Source organism: Trachypithecus francoisi, unplaced genomic scaffold, assembly GCF_009764315.1.
Source record: "Trachypithecus francoisi isolate TF-2019V2 unplaced genomic scaffold, Tfra_2.0 Lachesis_group9, whole genome shotgun sequence".
Taxonomy (NCBI): Eukaryota; Metazoa; Chordata; class Mammalia; order Primates; family Cercopithecidae; genus Trachypithecus; species Trachypithecus francoisi.
Genome location: NW_022681474.1, coordinates 24,862,104 through 24,882,068, shown reverse-complemented (window position 1 = coordinate 24,882,068; position 19,965 = coordinate 24,862,104). Strand labels below are relative to the sequence as shown.

At 44.9% G+C, this 19,965-nt stretch overlaps 1 protein-coding gene across 3 annotated transcripts in view; it reads left to right on the top strand.

Moving 5' to 3' along the window:
• PIP4K2A (phosphatidylinositol-5-phosphate 4-kinase type 2 alpha) overlaps nt 1-17,325 on the top strand; it is a 184,832-nt gene extending 167,507 nt beyond the window's left edge. For all 3 annotated transcript variants that reach the window (XM_033209312.1, XM_033209313.1, XM_033209311.1), the window contains 4 exons: nt 2,099-2,212; nt 10,368-10,611; nt 12,295-12,398; nt 15,086-17,325. In XM_033209312.1, coding sequence (XP_033065203.1) covers nt 2,099-2,212; nt 10,368-10,611; nt 12,295-12,398; nt 15,086-15,166 — 543 coding nt within the window. In that variant the 3' untranslated portion in view covers nt 15,167-17,325. The remainder of the gene's footprint in view (nt 1-2,098; nt 2,213-10,367; nt 10,612-12,294; nt 12,399-15,085) is intronic.
• Nucleotides 17,326-19,965: the final 2,640 nt, after the last annotated feature.

Below are 19,965 nucleotides of genomic sequence, written 5' to 3'. Positions count from 1 at the left end.
TTCAGGTTTCTCACATTTATACAAAACCAGAAAAAACACCCTCTACCCTTCTTTTCTTACACATATAAAATGAGTTGTGGAATTGAGGCAGATAATCCTTAACACCCCCACCCACACACCTTCCATCGCCAACACATAATGACACAGAAAAATGCCCAAGGTGTCTGCTTGGAAAATTACGATCCTTCTCCGTCTCCTGTTTTTGTGTGTAGGTCTGGCCTCAACCCTTTTTTCTAACATGCTTGCAATTTTCTATTTTGGGCAGTGTTTATCTTCTCATTGCCCTCTGAGTTTTGTTAAACCTCACAACCTTGCATTTCATTCTTGGTGAAACTTCATTATGTTTACAGTTCTAATAGGAGAGAAACCTTGTAATCTAGTGTGATGAACTCAAACATTTAATATTGCGCAGTCTTCACATTCAAGGTTTGTGGGAGTGGGGGGTTCGTGTATTGCCTTATTTTAAAATTACTAATGACAGATTTAGGGGGTTTAGCAGGCGCATCGTAAAATTTTGTGAAGAATGGCATTGCATTTTCATTTCTTAAAAGACTCAATAACTCAGCATAAAAGTGTTTGAAATTATATCAACCTCCCCTGGAATGTTAGTATTTATCTTTACATCTCATGTACACATCCTGCTTTATTTTCTACCTACTTGCTTTCATACCATTCTCCCGTATGAGATTACAAACTCCTTTACAGCAGAAATTGTGGCCTATTCATGTTTGCGTCTCTGTATTTGACTTACTCAGTAACTGCTTATTGAATCGAATCTTGACATTTCTGGGCCTTGCTGTACCTGCTTTGTAAGGATAATTCTATTTGGCTTATAAAGATTGTGGTCATATCTAATTCAAAGTTGCAAAACTGTTAAAACTTTCTCAAAGTTAGTAGCCAAAGCGACTAATTTAGAAATGCATAATTTATTTACATATGTGTGGGTGTAAATAGATGTGACTATGTTTACATGCATGTCTATACTTTATAAAGAAGAGGGGAAGTGAGCATGTGAAAGATTCAGGAGATGGACCCAGGGAGTGTTCTTTCGTTGCTCTGAATAAGGAGGGAGGAGGAACAGTGCCGGAGCCAGGAAGGAAAGCATGTTGCTTCCTTGGATTATTTTGTTTTCATTTGGTTCACACCTACGGAAAAGAGGACCATTCCAGATTCATCAACATACAGGGAAAGGCAGTGCATGACATTGGATTTCTTTCTGCTGAAATAAACAAGCTATGGTTAGCTGAAAGTGGTGGGAGATTTTGAGCTCATACTGAACGCAGGTTGTACAAAGTTAAATAGAATAATCCACAGTTTTAAAACTATATGCCTATATTCTGTTTGCTACAATACAAGCCACAGTGTTTTCTGCTCATGACCCATGTTTTAATAGTTGCCCATTGCTTTGTGTTGGTTGGTATAAGTGCAGTTTACTTGTTAGCTCACCCTTTTGTTCATTTGTAAAAGGTAGAACTCTCATCTTAATACGTTTATGTTAAGAGAAGACCTTTTTTCTTTGATACTGTCCAAATGAGAAGAGAATTTCCTTCTTGGAGTGGTGAACAGGAAGGCTGGGAAGGGCAGATGGCTAACCTCGGACCACATGTTCTCCCTGGTGCAGAAAGTAGATATGATTATGGATGGGGCTGTTCTGAGACAAGATATGTTATTTGTAATGTGAGCCAAGCAACGGCTACCCAAAAGTGGGAGGAGGGATGGAGTTGGATTATACCAGTAAGAAGAGGGTTCCTGGGAAAATATGCCAAGAATACAAATTCTATACTTAGAAGACTTCTTGTAAGAAAGTGAATCTAAGAAAGCAGTCAGGTTCGTTCCTCTGAAAAACATGAAATGTGTTACAAAAAGCCTTATAATACGGAGTCTGTCCGACCCCCACCCCACTGCTGGGAATGCGTCCAGAGGTTGCAGCTCACTGGCGCCCCCCGGTGGTATGCAAGCTTTCTCCTATTTTATTGTTGGGGTAAGACCCCTGTGGTGGTGAACGGGGCAAACTTCAATGTCCAGGGTTGGAAGGTGTATGTGGTTTTTTTAGGTTTTATTCAAGCTTCTTTGTCATTCTTTTTCTCATTTGTTTTAGGCCAAAGAACTGCCAACTCTGAAAGATAATGATTTCATTAATGAAGGCCAAAAGATTTATATTGATGACAACAACAAGAAGGTCTTCCTGGAAAAACTAAAAAAGGATGTTGAGGTAAGAACAGTCAGTGTAGAGGCCATACTAATTGTATAAATATCAGCCCTGTTGGTTTTTAGGAGCTTTTTAAACCATCTATTTAAATCTGCAATCAAGGCAAAAACCTGTATACTCTAAAGTCAGACACGAAAGTGTCTCATGTTACATGATCTGGTTTAAAGCAAACACATGCCAGTTTAGCAGCCCTCTCATTTAGGTGCCAAACACAAGCAAGCACCTGCTGTCATCTGCTGGGAATCCCCGGCCACAGGTCCCTGTATTCTGTATTGGAATGGCCCATGAAGACTGACCTGCCCACACCAGCCAGTTTGGGAGGGGCCAGGGGAGTACTGGACTCTGTGTCAACCAGCAGAGCATCTCAAAAACAAATACTCAGTCACTATTAGAGTCTTGGCACTTTCCCCTCTAAAACACATGTCAGTGCTGGTAAACATAGCCTAGATCACTTAATGCTTTCCTATCTCCACCAGTCACTGCAAACCATGTCATGAGGCCCCTTACACGTCTGGGACTAGCACAGAGGGCAGCTTGGGACAGTAGGTCATAGGGGACAGTGGAGAGACATAAAACAGTGTCCAAGGGCTTTAGTCCATAATGATGGAGTTTTGCTTTAAAATACTGTTCTAAACATTTAAAATGTACCTTTTCCTGTCATTTAGTTGATGATAAAGGCATTGCAGCTTTTCCATTGGATTTGCTCATTTAAGTCTTTTATAAATAAATCCAGGAAAAAAGATTATTTTCTTGGACTTTGTTGAGTTACAAAACAATGCAGTGGGAATTAGAATTTAGGCAGCTACTAAACTAAGGTTTTCTTAGCTGTTGCTTTCATTCATTTATGTACACTTCCCGGCACACCAGTACAGGGCTGCTACTTAGAGGCTCTGTGGGAAGATTGTCTTTTTCATGTCATTAAAAAAAGAGAGAGAGAAAAGAAAGAAAATGACTAAAGCCAAAGAGAATGAGTGTCATACATTTGTATTTCCCATGAAGGCAGAAGCAGTATAATTTCTTTTTACTCTTCTAACAGTTCTTTTTATTACAAGAAACTCAGACTAAGTTATTAATAGTTAATATTTTTAGACCATAAATAAGTTTAATAAAATTTTTTACATTATTTTAACCTTTATGGTATGCACACTTGGATTAGAACCTATATGTTGGTTATTTGTGAAGGGTGTAAGCATCTACTTTTTTGTTGCCATTGTTTTTAGAGACAAGGTCTTGCCGTGTTGGCCAGGCTAGAGTGCAGTGGCATGAGCATAGCTCACTGCAGCCTTGAACTCCCAGCTCAGGCAATCCTCCCACCTCAGCCGCCATAGTAACTGGGACTCCAGGCTTGCACCACAGTGCCTGGCTAATTTTTGATTTTTTTGGGGGGGGGGTAGAAACAGGGTCTCACTATGTTGCACAGGCTGGTCTTGAACTCCTGGCCTCAAGCAATCCTCCCACCTCAGCCTCCCAAAGTGCTGGGATTACAGGCATGAGCCACTGTGCTTAGCCTATAAGCGTCTACTTCAAACAAAGAGATACAAGTGTTTGGTTTTCTCTTGCAACATTTTCCTCCAGTCTTTCATTAAGGAATGTTTAGTTTTCCTCAGTTGTCAGTGGTTATTAATAAAATGTATTAGTTAAGCATTTCCCCCTTGCTTTGGGATCTGTTTGATCCAACTGATAAGTATCCTTAGTAAACATACTCTTTTGGGTTTCTATTGATTAATCAGCAAATCTTCGATACTGACAAGAATATCGTTTTAGCGATTATGGTAAGTAGCCATTAGGCTTATCTGTGACCTATCAAAAAAATTTTTGTTTCCATTGGCAGTATATCACTATGATATTTAGACTCCAGAAATAATGTAACTCAGGCAGTTTAAATTTACAGTTGAATTACAGAAGGATCCTCTTAGCTCTTTTGTTGTCTCTAATAATACCATTGATTAGAGGACTCGATAGCCTAATCCCATACATGGCTCAAGCACTTAGCTGTTTCATTGAAATGGAGGCAGGTATAAAACATTCTTTCATTTAAAAATATTCTCAATAGCTGATAAGTGCCTTTAGTTTTGAAATTAATGCAGAACCATCATTAAATTTTTAAGCAGGTAATTATGGTGAAGTAGCTTGACATCTGATCTTGATAATGAGGCTAGAATTTAATTGAGTTTCCTTTTCTCTTCAGTTCCATGCTTTCTAATTTAGCTAACTGACCCGTTGGAGTTTCATTACAGTTTTGTTGTTGTTGTAACTGTTTTTCCTTAATGCCTCAGGTAGGAGATCTGAGTGTATTACAGCTCAAGAAATCTAGATTTTAGGAAAACTAATTTTCATATGAGATTCTAGTTGCCGTTTTTCTATCATTGAAGCCCGTTCTATTCCTGTGCCATGCTGGGTACTTGGATCCACATAGCTTTGCACGTAACTAAACACAGGTGAGTCTTTCTCTGCGTGCACACACACACACAAATTGGTGTATGAGGAGTGACAAGCACTTTTTCCTTCTGCCCTGTGTTTTGTCAACTCTGATCACGGCCCTCAAGAATCAACCCTGGTCTCTCCTCTCATTGACTCACATGATGCAAAACTGCTCTCCCTCTGTGGCATCCAGGAGTACCCCATCACAGGGCATTTCAGCTGTCTGAGGTTTATAGCCCCCCATCCATGGAGGTGGGTAAGAGGGGATAGGGTGGTGGGAGTAGTGGGATGGGCGGCACCATTTATGGAGTACATCAAGCCCAAGTCCTTCCCATGCAGTCAGTGTCGCTTGTCATTCTCAAAACAGCCCCTTGACAGTGGTCCTGCCCCTACCCTAGTTTGATGAATGAGAAAGCGGAGCCCAGAGATGGTATGTAATTTGCTCAAAGGCACAAAGCTTCTAAATTCAGACTGGGGCGTCAGGCCCTCAGCGGGCACAGTCCCTAACTACTTCGATATAAACACAAGTTAAAAATACTTGTGAGTACGGTGGAGGCTTTGTTTTCTGATAATTGCTCCAAAGGAGTATTATTATAATTGTTAACAAGTGGTAAGATACAACTGTTAAACAGGTTGACTGGCATTTTAATTCTACTTCACAGGTATGTTGGGAGATGGTGATGTGGTAGAACACAGTGTGTTAGTATAAATAAATCAACTGGAAACCATTGTGGGGATAATCTTAGACTCGCAAAGATCTTGAGGAAGATTCTAGCTCAAAGATTTGTCACAGCAAGGAATCAATTATTAAGGAATTAGATGAGAAGGGATATTCTGGGGGGAAAAAAGAGGCAGATCTGAGGTCTAGCAGGTGGTTTGTGAAGAAAAGCAGGGGACCTAAAGACTGAAAAATCTTCACACTTTGAAATCTTACGTTCTTAAAAAATAAAGAACAAATATATTCTGTGTTCCTGCAGTGAGCCGGAAGCTGACCCCACAGTGAAGCCCACACTCCCTTTCTGTCTTCTCGTTCCATCCGCAAGCTTCCAGCCCACAGGAGTTTTCTCTGACAAAAAATCTTGGATTTATTGCCACACTTCATTCACTCTACCTCAGATCAGATTTAAAATAAAATTTGAGGCCAGGTGTGATCGCTCATACCTGTAATCCCAGCACTTTGGGAGGCTGAGGCAGGAGGATCGATTAAGCCCAGGAGTTTGAGACCAGCCTGGGCAACACATAGTGATACCCCATCTCTACAAAAAGTTGTAAACATTAGCCAGACACGGTGGTTCATGCCTGTGGTCCTAGCTACTAGGGAGGCTGAAGCAGGAGGATCCCTTGAGTCCGAGAGTTTGAGGCTGCAGTGAGCCATGATCACACCACTGCACTCCAGCCTGGGTGACAGAGCCAGACCCTATCTCCAAAAGAAATGTAAGGGGTGAAGATCAGAGCTCATGAATTAACGGACTTTTCCATATGGTTCTTTTTCCCCCAGTCCACAAACTGAAACCTGTTTAAATTTGAAATCTTGATATTAAAAAGACTTCTACCATAATCAAAACAACATTGACAGTTATAAATAATAGCTTCCGTTATTTTGTGCAAGACACCATGTTCTTTCTCTCAGCCTCATTATCTTCATTCTTCCCCACCCCTGTGAGGTGAGCGGCATTGTCCCATTTTAAAGTCAGAATGACTGAAGATCCAGGAGGCAAACTCGTCAAGCGTGGAGCTAGCGAGAGACCGAATCGTACTTGCTCTTTGCTTCTTGAATGGGCCTCCCTTGTCAGCATGACCTGTCCTTTTCACCACTGTGCCATACTTGGTTTTTCCCATTTCCACCTCAGTCTCAGAGATTTGAAAACATGAATAATAATCCCAGCACTTTGGAAGGCCAAGGCAGGAGAATCACTTGAGGCCAGCTGTTCGGACCATCCTGGACAACATAGCAAGATCCTGTCTCCACACACACACACACACACACACCACACACACACACACAAAATTAGCTGGGCATGGTGGTGCACCTCTGTAATCCAGCTCCTCAGGAGGATGAGGCAGGAGGATCCCTTGAGCCCAGGAGCTCAAGGCTACAGTGATCTGTGATCACACCACTATACTCCAGCCTGGGCAACTGAGCAAGATCCCATCTCTTAAAGAAAAAGAAAATATGTGCAATACCCATTGCGACTGCAATTTCCTCAGTCTTCTTGGGTGCCTCAGAATAGCTTCTTACCTAGAGATGCATGTTTCATCACTGATGGTTTTTGGGTTCTAGGAGTTGACTGCACCTTTCTTTCTTTCTCACTGGAAGATGAGAATAAGCAGTCTGACCCCAGACCTGAGGCCCAGGAAAATTACTCTGGGCCGCCCAGTGTGGCGAGGAGCCCAGATGGGGTGCCAGGGGAGGCTGAGCTCTGAAGGCTCACCATGGTGAGTGCGGCTGGCCAGTCCTGGCTGTCCCCTTCCCTCCCTGCCCTTTGGCAAATTAATCGCAGACAGCCCCGACTTCTGTAACTAAAACACACTTGAAGGTCAGCCGTAGACCTTCCTGTTAAGGGAACCGTATTAAATGGCCACCTTGCGCTTCCTTCCGAGAGATGTTGCCTCATGCAGTCTCAGAAAGGTTTTCTGTTGTTGCTTTGTTGTTTGTATTTGGCTTTAGTAGTTATTTCCTGGTGGAAGCAGGTCGGGGACAATTAGGGAGAGCTGGGGGGACAGATAGGGATAAAGTAGCAGGCATCCTATTCTCTTGTCCAACAAGTGCCGAATACTTTCCTGAGCCCTCTGCCTGCTGGGAGTCGGGAATGCAGTGAAAGCCAAAACTTTAGAGCCCCTTTTGAGGCTGCCTTGCTTGGGAAAGAAGTTCTCAAATACTCCAGCAAAATGAATGTGCAACGAGGCCATGTGCCATTGGGGAGGGAGTGTACAGTGCCCTAAACACCTAGACTCGGGCTGTGCTGCTCTGTGTGGTGCCCTGCCGCTAGGCCTGAAGGCACAGCAGGAAGTACCTGCCCACAGGGAAGCAGCCCAGGAAGCGGGCAGAGCAGGGCTCAAGTGGGCCCCAGATGTGGATGGGGCCAAGCTATCCAGGCCTCCTGGGCCATGTGAGTTGTTTGTGCCCCGTGAGAAACGTGGCACTATGGAAATGTCTTAAGCAGAACAGGATGTGATCAGGTTCACATTTTGAAAACTTGTGCCCTTTGCAGAGGACTGGAGGGGAGGTTGAGGCACCAGTCAGCCTTTACCACTTCGCAGGGACCTTCCGAGCACCCGGAGGGAGCAGGGATGGGCAGGAGGGGCGCCTTTTCCCTGTCACTGCTCAAGCTGAGCAAGGCCTGGCCTGGCTCCAGAGAGGCTTCCAGGTGTAGAGAGGGAGGCCAGGGAAGCCGTAGATCCAGGGAGCAGAGCCAGGCACCATGCTAGGCTTGGGAGGGGCAGCAGAGGTGGCGAAGGAGACCCTGGCCCAGTCCTCCAGGAGCCCAGAGGCCTTGGAACAGGGCAGGGAGAAGTGGGCCCACCATGAGCGCCTCCCCCCCACACACCCCTCGAGCGTTGGAGAAGACTGGGTACTTACACTGCAGTATTTTCCAAATAGGCTTCTGAAACCCCAGGCCCACAGGGCATTCTGACGGGGAAGTGGGTTCCATGATCACAGCGGTGCCAGGTGTGCTGCTGCTGACCGCCTAACCGTCCAGAGACCCACAACGCCAAGTCACGTGTGGAGGGCCTCCTCCGATGCCAGCTGACTTTAACTCATTACCTTCCTCCTAGGGTTGCGAAAGGAGAGGGGAAAGCTGCTTTAAGGTAGCCTCCAGAAGTAGCTGATACAGAGCAGAGAGTGCGGGCTCAGAATGGGCCCTGAATTCACCCCTCCTTGGATTTGAATCCTTGCACTCTCGTCCAGCTGCTGAATCTGGCTGCTATCTCACACGGAGAGCCTGCCCCCTGCCTTGGATCTTGTCACCTGTCTCTATACCCCGGAGTGCCCAGTTCTCTTCCACATCCACAGGCCCATATATAGCGGAGCTGTACCCAAGACCCAGCTCCCTGGCTGGCTTCACCGTGCTGGTGGAGGACTCAAGTGAGCCTTCCACCACTGCAGATTTCTCCCCACAGCCTGGCAGCTACCGAGATTCTAGAAGGAGGATGCTGGAAAGGAATCTGGCAGAGGGAGGTGCAAGTGGAAAGTTGGTTCTCATGTTTACTGTAATGGGGGAATTTGGGGAAGGCCAGGGGGATGAGCAGTGGCTTCCTCTCCTCTCTGGGATCCAGAAAGCTGAACACAGGAGCCCCATGCTGTTTCCACGAGGGGTTTGCCTCTATTTTTAAACAAACAGGTTTCTCCCACTTTGCTTAAATATTTGAGTGTAAGATTTGTGTGATTTACATTTTCTGAGCTCAAAACAAATGGGGAAGATGTAGCTGGCCCCGAGGGATTCCTGGTGGGAAGGCTGCAAAGTGGGAGCTCTGGCCAGTTTGCTGGGCTGAACGGGATGCTGGCTGATGGAGAATTGCAGGCACTGGGAACCAGCTGGAGAGTGGGACAGACCTGTGCCCAGGGGTCCTCTCCTCATCTGTAAGGAATCAGGGCTTCTCATTCAGTTTCGAGACAGAACTCCTTCCCAGCAGGCTGAGGAGAAATAGCTCTGCGGGGCTCAACAAATTGATTTCATTTTTAGCCAGAACTTCAAGACCTGTGATTTTCTCTGCTTGCCCTTTGCGTGAGGACATTTGCTTCGTAAATTCTATCAGCGTAGCCCAGAGGCTGCTCAGCCACTCTGCATTCCCTAGTGAGGTGGCGCTGAGTCCTTCCAGAGCCAGGACCGTGAACCTTCTTGGACCCCGAGCCCAAGGTCACAGTGGAACAGGACCCTGTGCAGAGCCAGCTAGCCACGGGGTCAGGGGAGCCAGTTGGGTCCAGCCCACAGATGGGCTGCCACTGTTTTCACTCAGCATAACCGCTCACGTTTTATGGCAATATTGGAACGTTGTGCTGAAGGTCTCAAATCAGAAAAGGGAAACAAAAAGAAATCGTGATCTGAAAAGTCAAAAAAGAATTGGGCAGACAGGAGTAGCCAAACACACAGAGCTGGGTCTTGCCCCCACGTTATGTTCTAGCCACGGCTGGAGGAGGAGAGGGAGGACAGGAATCCTGGGTGTGTGGGGCCTCATAGAAAGCACCTTGTTGACCCAGACAGGACTGCATTACTCACCAGAGGTGGACACAGTGCCTTTGCTTTTACTTATTTGCAACAGCGTTAACAATCGCTTCCGCAGAGCATGCTGAATTCCAAGGTGCTTTCCCCGAACCCACCACAAGAGACTCCGCTGGAAGCTACTTGGAAGGTGCCTGGGTTTCCCCCTTAGCCTGTCTTAATTGCTGGAAGGAACTTGCTCTCCCTCCCAGTCTCTCTCTGCATCTCTCACTGGTCATGCTTCCTGCTCTCTGGTGAAACCCAGCCACCCTGTGATAGATCCACACCTCTCCGCCTCCAGTGTGGCATTCCAGGGAAAATAGCCCGAGCTCTGAGCCAGCCTGAAGTGTGAGGCTACGCTTTAGATAGAGAAACAGCCCCGAGTGTAAGAACATCCACAAAGGAGGCACGTGGCACCTCTGCTGCCCCACCCCGCAGCCTTCCCTCTGGGTGTCACCCGAGCTTGTCTCCTTTTTTTAAACGTTGACTTTTATGTTTAAGGTGTGGCTGACTGACCCTGTCACCTCTGTCCCCAGTTTCTGGCCCAGCTGAAGCTCATGGACTATAGTCTGCTGGTGGGAATTCACGATGTGGAGAGAGCCGAACAGGAGGAAGTGGAGTGTGAGGAGAACGACGGGGAGGAGGAGGGTGAGAGTGACGGCACCCACCCGGTGGGGACCCCCCCAGATAGCCCCGGGAATACACTGAACAGCTCACCACCCCTGGCTCCCGGGGAGTTCGATCCGAACATCGACGTCTATGGAATTAAGTGCCATGAAAGTAAGTTTGATTACTGTGGACCCTTTTTCATGTGAAGTGGTTTGACTTTGGCCTTGTTATCTACCAGTAATCACTACCCCAGTTATGAGGGTGCTGTCCGGCAGCACTCATCCTCCAAACTCCAAAGAAATGGATTTGAGGACAAGAATATGTTAAAGGTAACCGTGATCTCAGTGCTGAAACATAAGGCAATTGGACCTTTGAATTCTGTGATGTTGAGGGAATACAGCAAAACCACAAACTATACTATACATATACAACACACCTGTACATATGCACATACACGCTGGCATACAACACGTTTATTTATATACACCCATACACAAACACCAGAAATGCTTTAAAATATTAATATATTTTTGCTTAGTTATCTTTTTTATCTAAGTCAAAAGCATCATGAATCTAAAGAACACGCATGTGGTCCTCTGTGACCCTCAGGTTGTCCTCTTGTCATCACCACCAGCGCTCTCCCTCTCAGGGTTGTGAAGGGTGTGTGAAGCTGGGCCCTGTGTGTGGGGTGGGAATCTGATTTGCCACCTAGACTGGCTCTGCCATCCTCCCCAATGGAAGGGCCTGTGGCCTCTTCCCTAGAGTCAGATAAATCTTAATCCACCGTATCCAGGTGATTGGGTGCACCAGTTATTTGAATATTAGCAACGTATGCATGACAAAACCAAAATATTTTCATGATAGGATAAAAACAGTTTCTTGTTTTTTGAATAAAAACTGTGGCTCATCAGTTTTGTTTTTTTTTTTATCTCAAATGGCATATCAGCTGAGGATGTGAGTTCTGTTTTGTTCTGTTTCTATTTTGCTCACCAAAATGTTTTCTTCAACACAGAAAATTAGGTAGTCAAATGTACTTTTCTTACTGTTCATATTTTTGGAAATGGATAGAAAATAGACATTGTAGCTGGGCGCAGTGGCTCACGCCTGTAATCCCAGCACTTTGGGAGGCCACGGCAGGCAGATCACCTGAGGTCAGGAGTTTGAGACCAGCCTGACCTACATGGAGAAACCCCATCTCTACTAAAAATACGAAATTAGCCGGACATAGTGGTGCATGCCTGTAGTCCCAGCTACTCAGGAGGCTGAGGCAGGAGAATCACTTGAACTCAGGAGGCGGAGGTTGCTGTGAGCCGAGATTGTGCCATTGCACTCCAGCCTGGGCAACAAGAACAAAACTCTGTCTCAAAAAAAGAAAATAGACATTGGAGTAGATGTATGCCTTTATCCAGTTCTGATACTATATCCAATGAGAATTATAAACAGTACATCAAATGGTAGAAAAGCATCGATGCACATAATTAGATATACTTGTTTTATAGGGTATTTTTAAATAGCATATTTCTTCATACCAAAGCAATACACAATCATTAAAGAAAATGCAACTTAATAAAAAAAGACTCAATTCCACCGTTGGCTCTCCACTGTTGCTACCCTGGTGTGATGATGTTTTTAGTTGTTATTGTTTGTTTTTAAATTGGAGGGGGACTGGGTCAGAGAGGCAAGCTGTCTGTTTCGTCAGGATATGCAGAAGTGGTATGGAGTTTGTCTCTGGACTCCTTCCATCCGCCTTCCGCTGAATCCCCTCCTTCCAGCCTCACTTCTCCCTCCCTCAGCAGCGATGCTGGCCCTGATGTTGTCACATGTCCCACAGTCATTGCTCTCCTGTCTCTGCAGACTCACCTAGGAAGGAGGTGTACTTCATGGCAATTATTGACATCCTTACTCATTATGATGCAAAAAAGAAAGCTGCCCATGCTGCAAAAACTGTTAAACATGGCGTGAGTATCTCCATTTTGTTTCCTCGTCTCCCTCTCCTGGCTCCTCTGTGTGGTCTGTAACTCAGGGATCACTCCTTTCGGCCACTGAGCTGCTTTCTGCTGAGCCATTCAAAGCCCTTTAGTGACACTTGTTCCCTGGGGGCAAGTCATGTTCTGAGCATGAGACACAACCCGCAAATGCTCACCCCTGCTCTTACCACAGCTCCCTGTGGCTTGCAGCGAGTCACCTTTTTACACATGGGGGACACTGACAGGCATGCGCATCACTAGGATGTCATACAAATTATTTTTTGTTTGAAAAATGTTCCAGAGACAAAAGTGCGCAAGAATATAATGCAGTGTTTTAATATGAAATGTTCAAAACTGAAGCATGATTGTCTGCTTAAGACACTTCAAAAATATACAGGATTCTGTTTTTCTCACAGGGAGTTGTATTTTTCCACTACAGAAATCTTTTGAGTGCAAGATCAAAGTTGCATGATATTAATTGCTCACCTTTTATGTGCTTGATGGGAATTTTCACTGCTGTAGCCACATGTTAAGCTATTGAATCCCCCATAAGAAGCCTATGAAAGAGATACTAGTGTACCTGCTTTTGTCAGTTGGAGAAACTGAGGAAGACAGCTTCAGGAGTAACTTGCCAGGGCCTCATACTAGGAAATGTAGGGATGGGATTCCTCCCAAGGACCCAGCCCCCTCCTGCTCTGTGTTCATGCTCATCCCCTTGCCTTGCCTGCAAACCCCTCCTGCCTGGCCGAACTTTACAGCTCGCCGAGTTCATGCTTGTGTTGCAGGATGCCATCTTTGTTTTGCAGAGGTCCTGAAAGCCATAGAGCCCACCCCACACAGATGAATGTATGCCCTGGTTGGTTGGCCCTGGAAGGAGAGGTGCTTGCCACAGACTGTGTAGAGCTAAGATTCGCCAGAACCAAAAACTCACTTGAAACCTCTTCTTTTCTATTTTAAAATAGAAATCAGCCTAACACCGTATTCTATTTTTCTATTTTACAATAGAAATCAGCCTAACACCATATTCTATTTGCCAAAGAAATATTTCAGTCACCTTGTCAATAGCTATGGTATTCCTGCTGTATGCAGAGCACAGACCAGGACCTCACCGCCCCTGAGCACGTCAGTAAGCGAGGGTGCCTGGTGGCTTCCACCCAACGGAAACTTTTGAGTACCCTTTCTAAACAAATGTCTGTACCAGGTGCACTACCCCCATTCCCTCATTCTCAGGCCAGTTCAGGAGGCTGAGGGAAGGGTCTTCAGAAGGCTCCATGGTCATTCTGATGCTCACCTCTGGTTGAATACCATGGTGTGTGGCAAGGAGAGAACTGGGGAGGAATCCTCGTTTGACCCTTCCCACTTGTATGACCTCAAGGGGCCACTTTTGGAGCTCCTGTTTTTCACCTTCTACAGAGATCCTCCTGCCTTGCTGATGGGGTTTTGCCAGAGATACAAGAGTTGTCTGGACAAATGCTTTGTAAATGTCTGTTCCCACATCCTATACATCCTGTGAAATTGGAGTGTATCCTAGCCAATATGGTTCCACATTCATCCCCCTATAAGCCACCAGTTCACCTCCATAGTGTGACACATGGCATAAAATCACAGGTAGTTCGCAAGAAGAAAATATTACTCTCAGCAAAGGAACGCTGTGTTAAGCTGCTGTTGGGGACCATTCCCTGCCTTCGAGACTGGGCTCCTCCATGCAGCCCAGGCCTGGAAATATTACAAGTTCCCCCGTGAACATGGGTGTCTGAAAACAGCACCCGCTCACTTAGCAAAACTCTGATCTTGCCCTTTGCAGCTCAGGAAACTGGCCAGTGGCTCCCTTGAGTGTGCTGGCCTGCACCTTGCATCTCATAATGGAAAAATCCCCCACTGGGCTTCCGCAAGGGGCCAGGCTTGCTTGCTCTCTGCAGGGAAACAGTGGCACCCCTGTGTGCTGCTGCAGAGGGAAGCCATCACCTGGTTCTAGTGCAGGGAATGGGCTGGGGGTGGCTGTCCCGGAACCTGTGGCTGCTGCAGAGGGAAGCCAGCACCTGGTTCTAGTGCAGGGAATGGGCTGGGGGCGCCTGTCCCGGAACCTGTGTGCTGCTGCAGAGGGAAGCCAGCACCTGGTTCTAGTGCAGGGAATGGGCTGGGGGCGGCTGTCCCGGAACCTGTGGCTGCTGCGGTTGCCACTCATGTTTGAGCACTGAGCTGGACGCCTCTGTCCGAAACCAAGGGGGTCCTGGAGAAATAATGCGGCTTTAAGTCATCGTCATTAAGGTTTCCCTTTCGCCAAATGTTGATGTCATTCTCAAGGTGGCTCCCGTCTGCCTTCCTGAAAAGTATAGCGTAAGTATCGTTTCCGTGGCTTCTGAACAATTCCACTGTTTGATAGTAACATCCCAAACGTGGCCCATTTGATTTTTTGGTGAGTTGCAACAGCCCCGGTGTGTGTGGTAGCATCTGGTGCTCCTGTCGCCCTTTGTCTCATTTGCAAATTCATAAGAACCTTGATGATTCAACCACAAGCGCCAAGATATTTTGAGTGATGTTTTTCAGAGCAGAGACTGCATGGATTTGAAACTTACTTGCTGTATATTCAGCTGCCATTGGAAGTAACTGTAGATATTGAGTAATAATTTGGGGAAATCAAATATTACATCAATATTTCCTTTTTTAAAAACTGCCAGGCTGGCGCGGAGATCTCCACCGTGAACCCAGAACAGTATTCAAAGCGCTTTTTGGACTTTATTGGCCACATCTTGACGTAACCTCCTGCGCAGCCTCTGACGGACATGAACATGGGATGGACAGAGGTTGCTTCGGTGTCGGAAAAATGAAAACCAAACTCAGTGAAGTACTCATCTTGCAGGAAGCAAACCTCCTTGTTTACATCTTCAGGCCAAGATGACTGATTTGGGGGCTACTCGCTTTACAGCTACCTGATTTTCCCAGCATCGTTCTAGCTATTTCTGACTTTGTGTATATGTGTGGGGGGGTGTGAGTGTGTGCGCATTTTAAAAGTCATAAATTAAAACAGATCCACTTCAGTCAGAATGTGTCCCAACAAAGACCCTGTGGTTCCAGCTATGGCCGAATGACTGAGTGAACGAGTGAACACACGTGTTGGGGAGGGGAGAAGGAAGTGCATGTCAGGCACCCGTGTTGGCATCACGCAACAAACTGTGGATCAGTTGTTTTTTGTTTGTTTTTTTGAGTTGAAAGATGTGAGACAGTATTCAGAATAATGAATAATGATTATTATAATAATGATGATGATTCCAAGGAAAAAACCTACAGCCAATGTTCCACTTCTACCCCGCACGCAAACACTCCCTAACACTGGTAACCTGAGCCCCCAGCACTGGACGGAAGAATGCTGGCGTCTCCGTGTGTACTGGTTCAGGGTTCTGGCCCCAGCCTTGTCAGGACCCCCTGGTGTTCAGAGCCCCCACTCCTCCAACAAGCAGCTGATGCCCCAGTGATTCTCTATACATTTTTCACCTCGGCCAATATGTCCAGGAAAACTGCTTGCTTCTCTTTTCTTGCCTGGAGCATTCATTCATTGTTACACCCTTACTTTGCAATATAGGAATTAATGCTACAAAATAAAAGTAAAGCTTACCTGAAAAGTGCATAGTTTGGGGCAATGGTATCTACATCTCCCACTGTGGGAAAACCAGCAAAGCATCAAAACTCTGAATTCTCCTGTTACGGAATGCAGATCTGAATTATAAGATGTTTTTGTTTGACCATTGTTTCAACAGTGGGATTTTGTTATAAATTATCCCTTTAACTGAAACCCTCAGTTTTACTGTTTACATTATTAGGAAAACAGGGATATCTTTTGAATCTAAAAATTTGATGTACAGCGTGTGATTTTTGAAGTTTACATGTAAAGTCACTTAACAGTATAGGTGAAATAATGTTTGTCATATTTTGAGACGTATCCTGCAGTCATGTTTTTATGTGAGTGTTTTATTCAAAGTACACGGTAGACAGTCTTTCACAATAAAAGGAAAAGGATTTTTTTTCCTCCAAATGTACATTTATGAACCTAATGTTTTTTTAAAAAGAGATTTCACCCCAGTCTGGTTTATGTAAGTTCATTGCCCTAAACTGTGCTGTTTTTAATCAAGTTATAAATTTCCAACCTAGATCATGTATCTAACAACTCTCCTGCATTTTCCAAAAGGCGTTGAGCTTAAATATTAATCTTGCTTAGAGTAGGTTATCCTCTTATATGCTGCGCTACGGCCGTGCCTTTGAAACTCCTTGTTTAAAACATGATATGATTTTTGTGGGCAGTTTCAGAAAAGAAAAAAAAACTACCCTTTAATTCTTACTTGCAACTCAACAGATCTCCCTGCCATACTGCCTTTTCCAGGAACTTTACTTCAGGGCTCTCCGGATTGCAGTTGTGCCCAGTGTATGTGGATCTAGTTCACAGTCTTCGGAAGCCAGCGGTCATGCCCTCCCTGTACTGTCTACTGATTCTACATAGATTTGTTATCCTCAGCAGACAATGTTAACACCACTGTAACATAGTGTACAAATTTGTATTTTATGTATTTAAAGTAATCCATACTGTGATTTGGTTTTTCCCTGCACCGTTCATTCTGGCATCAGATGAGTTTTTGTGTTCTGAAGTCCTATTGTGGTTGACCCGAGACTACCGCCGTGAGACCCTGAAGTAAAGATAAGGTACACATACATTATTGGAGTAACTATTTCCTTGGGGGCCAATCTGTATATGCTTTTAGAAGTTTACAGAATGCTTTTATTTTTGTCTGTAACAGTCTGTCACTTATTTCTGTTGATAAACTATTTGGACAGAGTGAGGACGTTTGCCCTGTTATCTCCTAGTGCTAACAATACACTCCAGTCATGAGCCGGGCTTTACAAATAAAGCACTTTTGATGACTCACAAGATGAATCCTTTGTTCCTCTGTCCCAGTTGTGTCTGTCTGTTCCAAACACATTTTAAATACTGGGTCCTGACAGTGTCTTTAGCTAATCCTTGAGGAAATAAAAATGGAATTGTATCTTTTTAGTTTCTAGAGCCTTGCCTTGGGTTTGGGAATTGTCGGTAATAACAAAGTTTCACAACACAATTGACTTTGCTGCAAGATGAACAAGTAGAGGAAGAGAATCTCTTCCATGATATCCTATAGTCATATGTTTTGTTTTTAGATTTGATACACCTTAGTTCTATGTGTGTCAGCATTTTTTTTTGACACTTCCTTGGGATACCATTGATGGATAGGAGACTTACGGCGTTCCACTTGGTGCCAGGTGAACACAGACAGTTTGTCTATAGCACTTGCTTTGATAACTCATTTTTCTTCTAATGCAACTGATGTATTACAGCAGGGCTCCCAACCCCCGGTACCAGTCCATGGCCTGTTAGGAACCTGGCTGCACAGCAGGAGGTGAAGCTGGCCAGCATGACCACCTGTGTTCCACCTCTTTCAGATTAGCAGCAGCATTAGATTCTCATAGGAGCGCTGAACCCCATTGTGAACTGCACATGCAAGGAATCTAGGTTGAGCACTCCTTATGTGAATCTAACTAATGTCTGATGACCTGAGGTGGAACAGTTTCTTTCCAAAACCATCCCCCCAGCCCCCTGCCAGTCCGTGGAAAAACTGTCTTCCACAAAACCAGCCCCTAGCGCCAAAAAGATTGGGGAGCACTGTATTGGAGAATAATTTGAGCATAATGCACTTTTCACATTGCTTGTGTGCCCTTTGGTCTGCAAGGAACATTAGGTGAACTGAACTGAGCTGTGTAGGGAAACACAACACACCCACACTTCAAATATCTCCAGCACCTGACTTCACTGCACGTGATTTGTCACACTCGTTCGTATCTGGAGTTACACATTTCCACCTGACATCAGATCACCTTTCTCCTCTTTACAATAACCCAAGAGCCGCCATCCTTCTGATGCCCACAGCCACAGGTGTGCCTTACATCATTTTCAAGGTAACTTGCCCTATTTTAGTATTTTATATATTTCCTGACCAGTTAGCATTTTTATAATTGTGCTACTGTTTTTATTAGATTTCTTTATCTTTTCAGTGTGTGACTCATTACATTTTGGGATGTTGTGGCCCTAGTCTCATTTTTCCCGGAAGTTCTGTGATTTCCATTGTGCAGCTTTGCCTAACAGTGATTTCTAGTGGAACATACATGTTGCATTGTAGAATTGACTGGTCAGCAGAGAGCTTTAATTCAATGTTCTTTGTGGACTGTTTGAATGTGGACATTGATTTTCTCTTCATTTTGGTTATTTAAGTTCCGGATTAGAATCCACAATAGTTCCAGAAGGTTATTTCTAATTCATAGAAGGGCAAAAGTTGGTATGAAGCATTAATCCTGAGTGCAACACTTTTAAAAACAGTGGTTAAGAGTTAAGTGCAAGAGATTACAAACTATATGTTGTGAAATGGTGATGTATATAGTGTGCAAATGTACTCAGGCCGAGAGGCTGAACATAGACTCAGGACCGCTGCGCACAATCTTTCTTGGAATTTTTAAATAGCACAAAGTCAGTGACTGTAGTGACTATTGTACATGTGCATCTTTCCTCGAGTTCTGAAAATAACTGTCCCCCATTCCTTCCTATAATATAGATATATTAAAAGCATAAAAATAAAAATTAATATAGATTGCTGTATTAAAAACACAGAAGTCCTTCTTCCTAAGGGGCAGAAACTCTGCCATGTCTTTTGAATTCCTATGCTAGGCTGGGCACACTGGCTCACACCTGCAGGGGGAATCACTTGAGGCCAGGAGTTTGAGACTAGCCTGGGCAACCTAGAGAGACCCTGTTGCTAAAAATAACAAAACTTTAAAAAATTAGCCAAGTGTGGTGGTGCATACCTGTAGTTCCAGCTACTCAGGAGGCTGAGGCAGGAGGATCTAATTGAGCCAAGGAGTTTGAGGCTGCAGTGAGCTGTGATCACACCACTGCACTCCAGCCTGGGTGAACTTGTCTCAAAAAATAGACTAGATAGATAGATAGATAGATAGATAGATAGATAGATAGATAGTAAGTATAGAGAATTCCTCTCCCATAGAGTCACCTGCATTGCCTCACAGAGCCTCTGGCCAGCCTGCCTTCACTCCATGTTTTCATTATTCTGAGCTGGTATCTTTATAAAAAGTTGGCAAATTGAAGGGGCACTCAATAGTAAAGTAGCCCAGAAGATCAATGAAGTGACCCGGGAAAATTACAGTTGTTAATTTAATCTAGAGTGGTCACTGAAAATTATTTCATAGGCCGGGCTTGGTGGCTCACGCCTGTAATCCCAGCACTTTGGGAGGCCAAGGTGGGTGGATCACGTGAGGTCAGTTGTTCGAGACCAGCCTGGCCAACATGGCGAAACCCTGTCTCTACTAAAAAATACAAAAATTAGCTGGCACGGTGGCAGGCACCTGTAATCCCAGCTATTTGGGAGGCTGAGGCAGGAGAATAACTTGAACCTGGGAGACAGAGGTTGCAGTGAGCCGAGATTGCGCCATTGTACTCCAGCCTAGGAAACAGAGCAAGACTCTGTCTCAG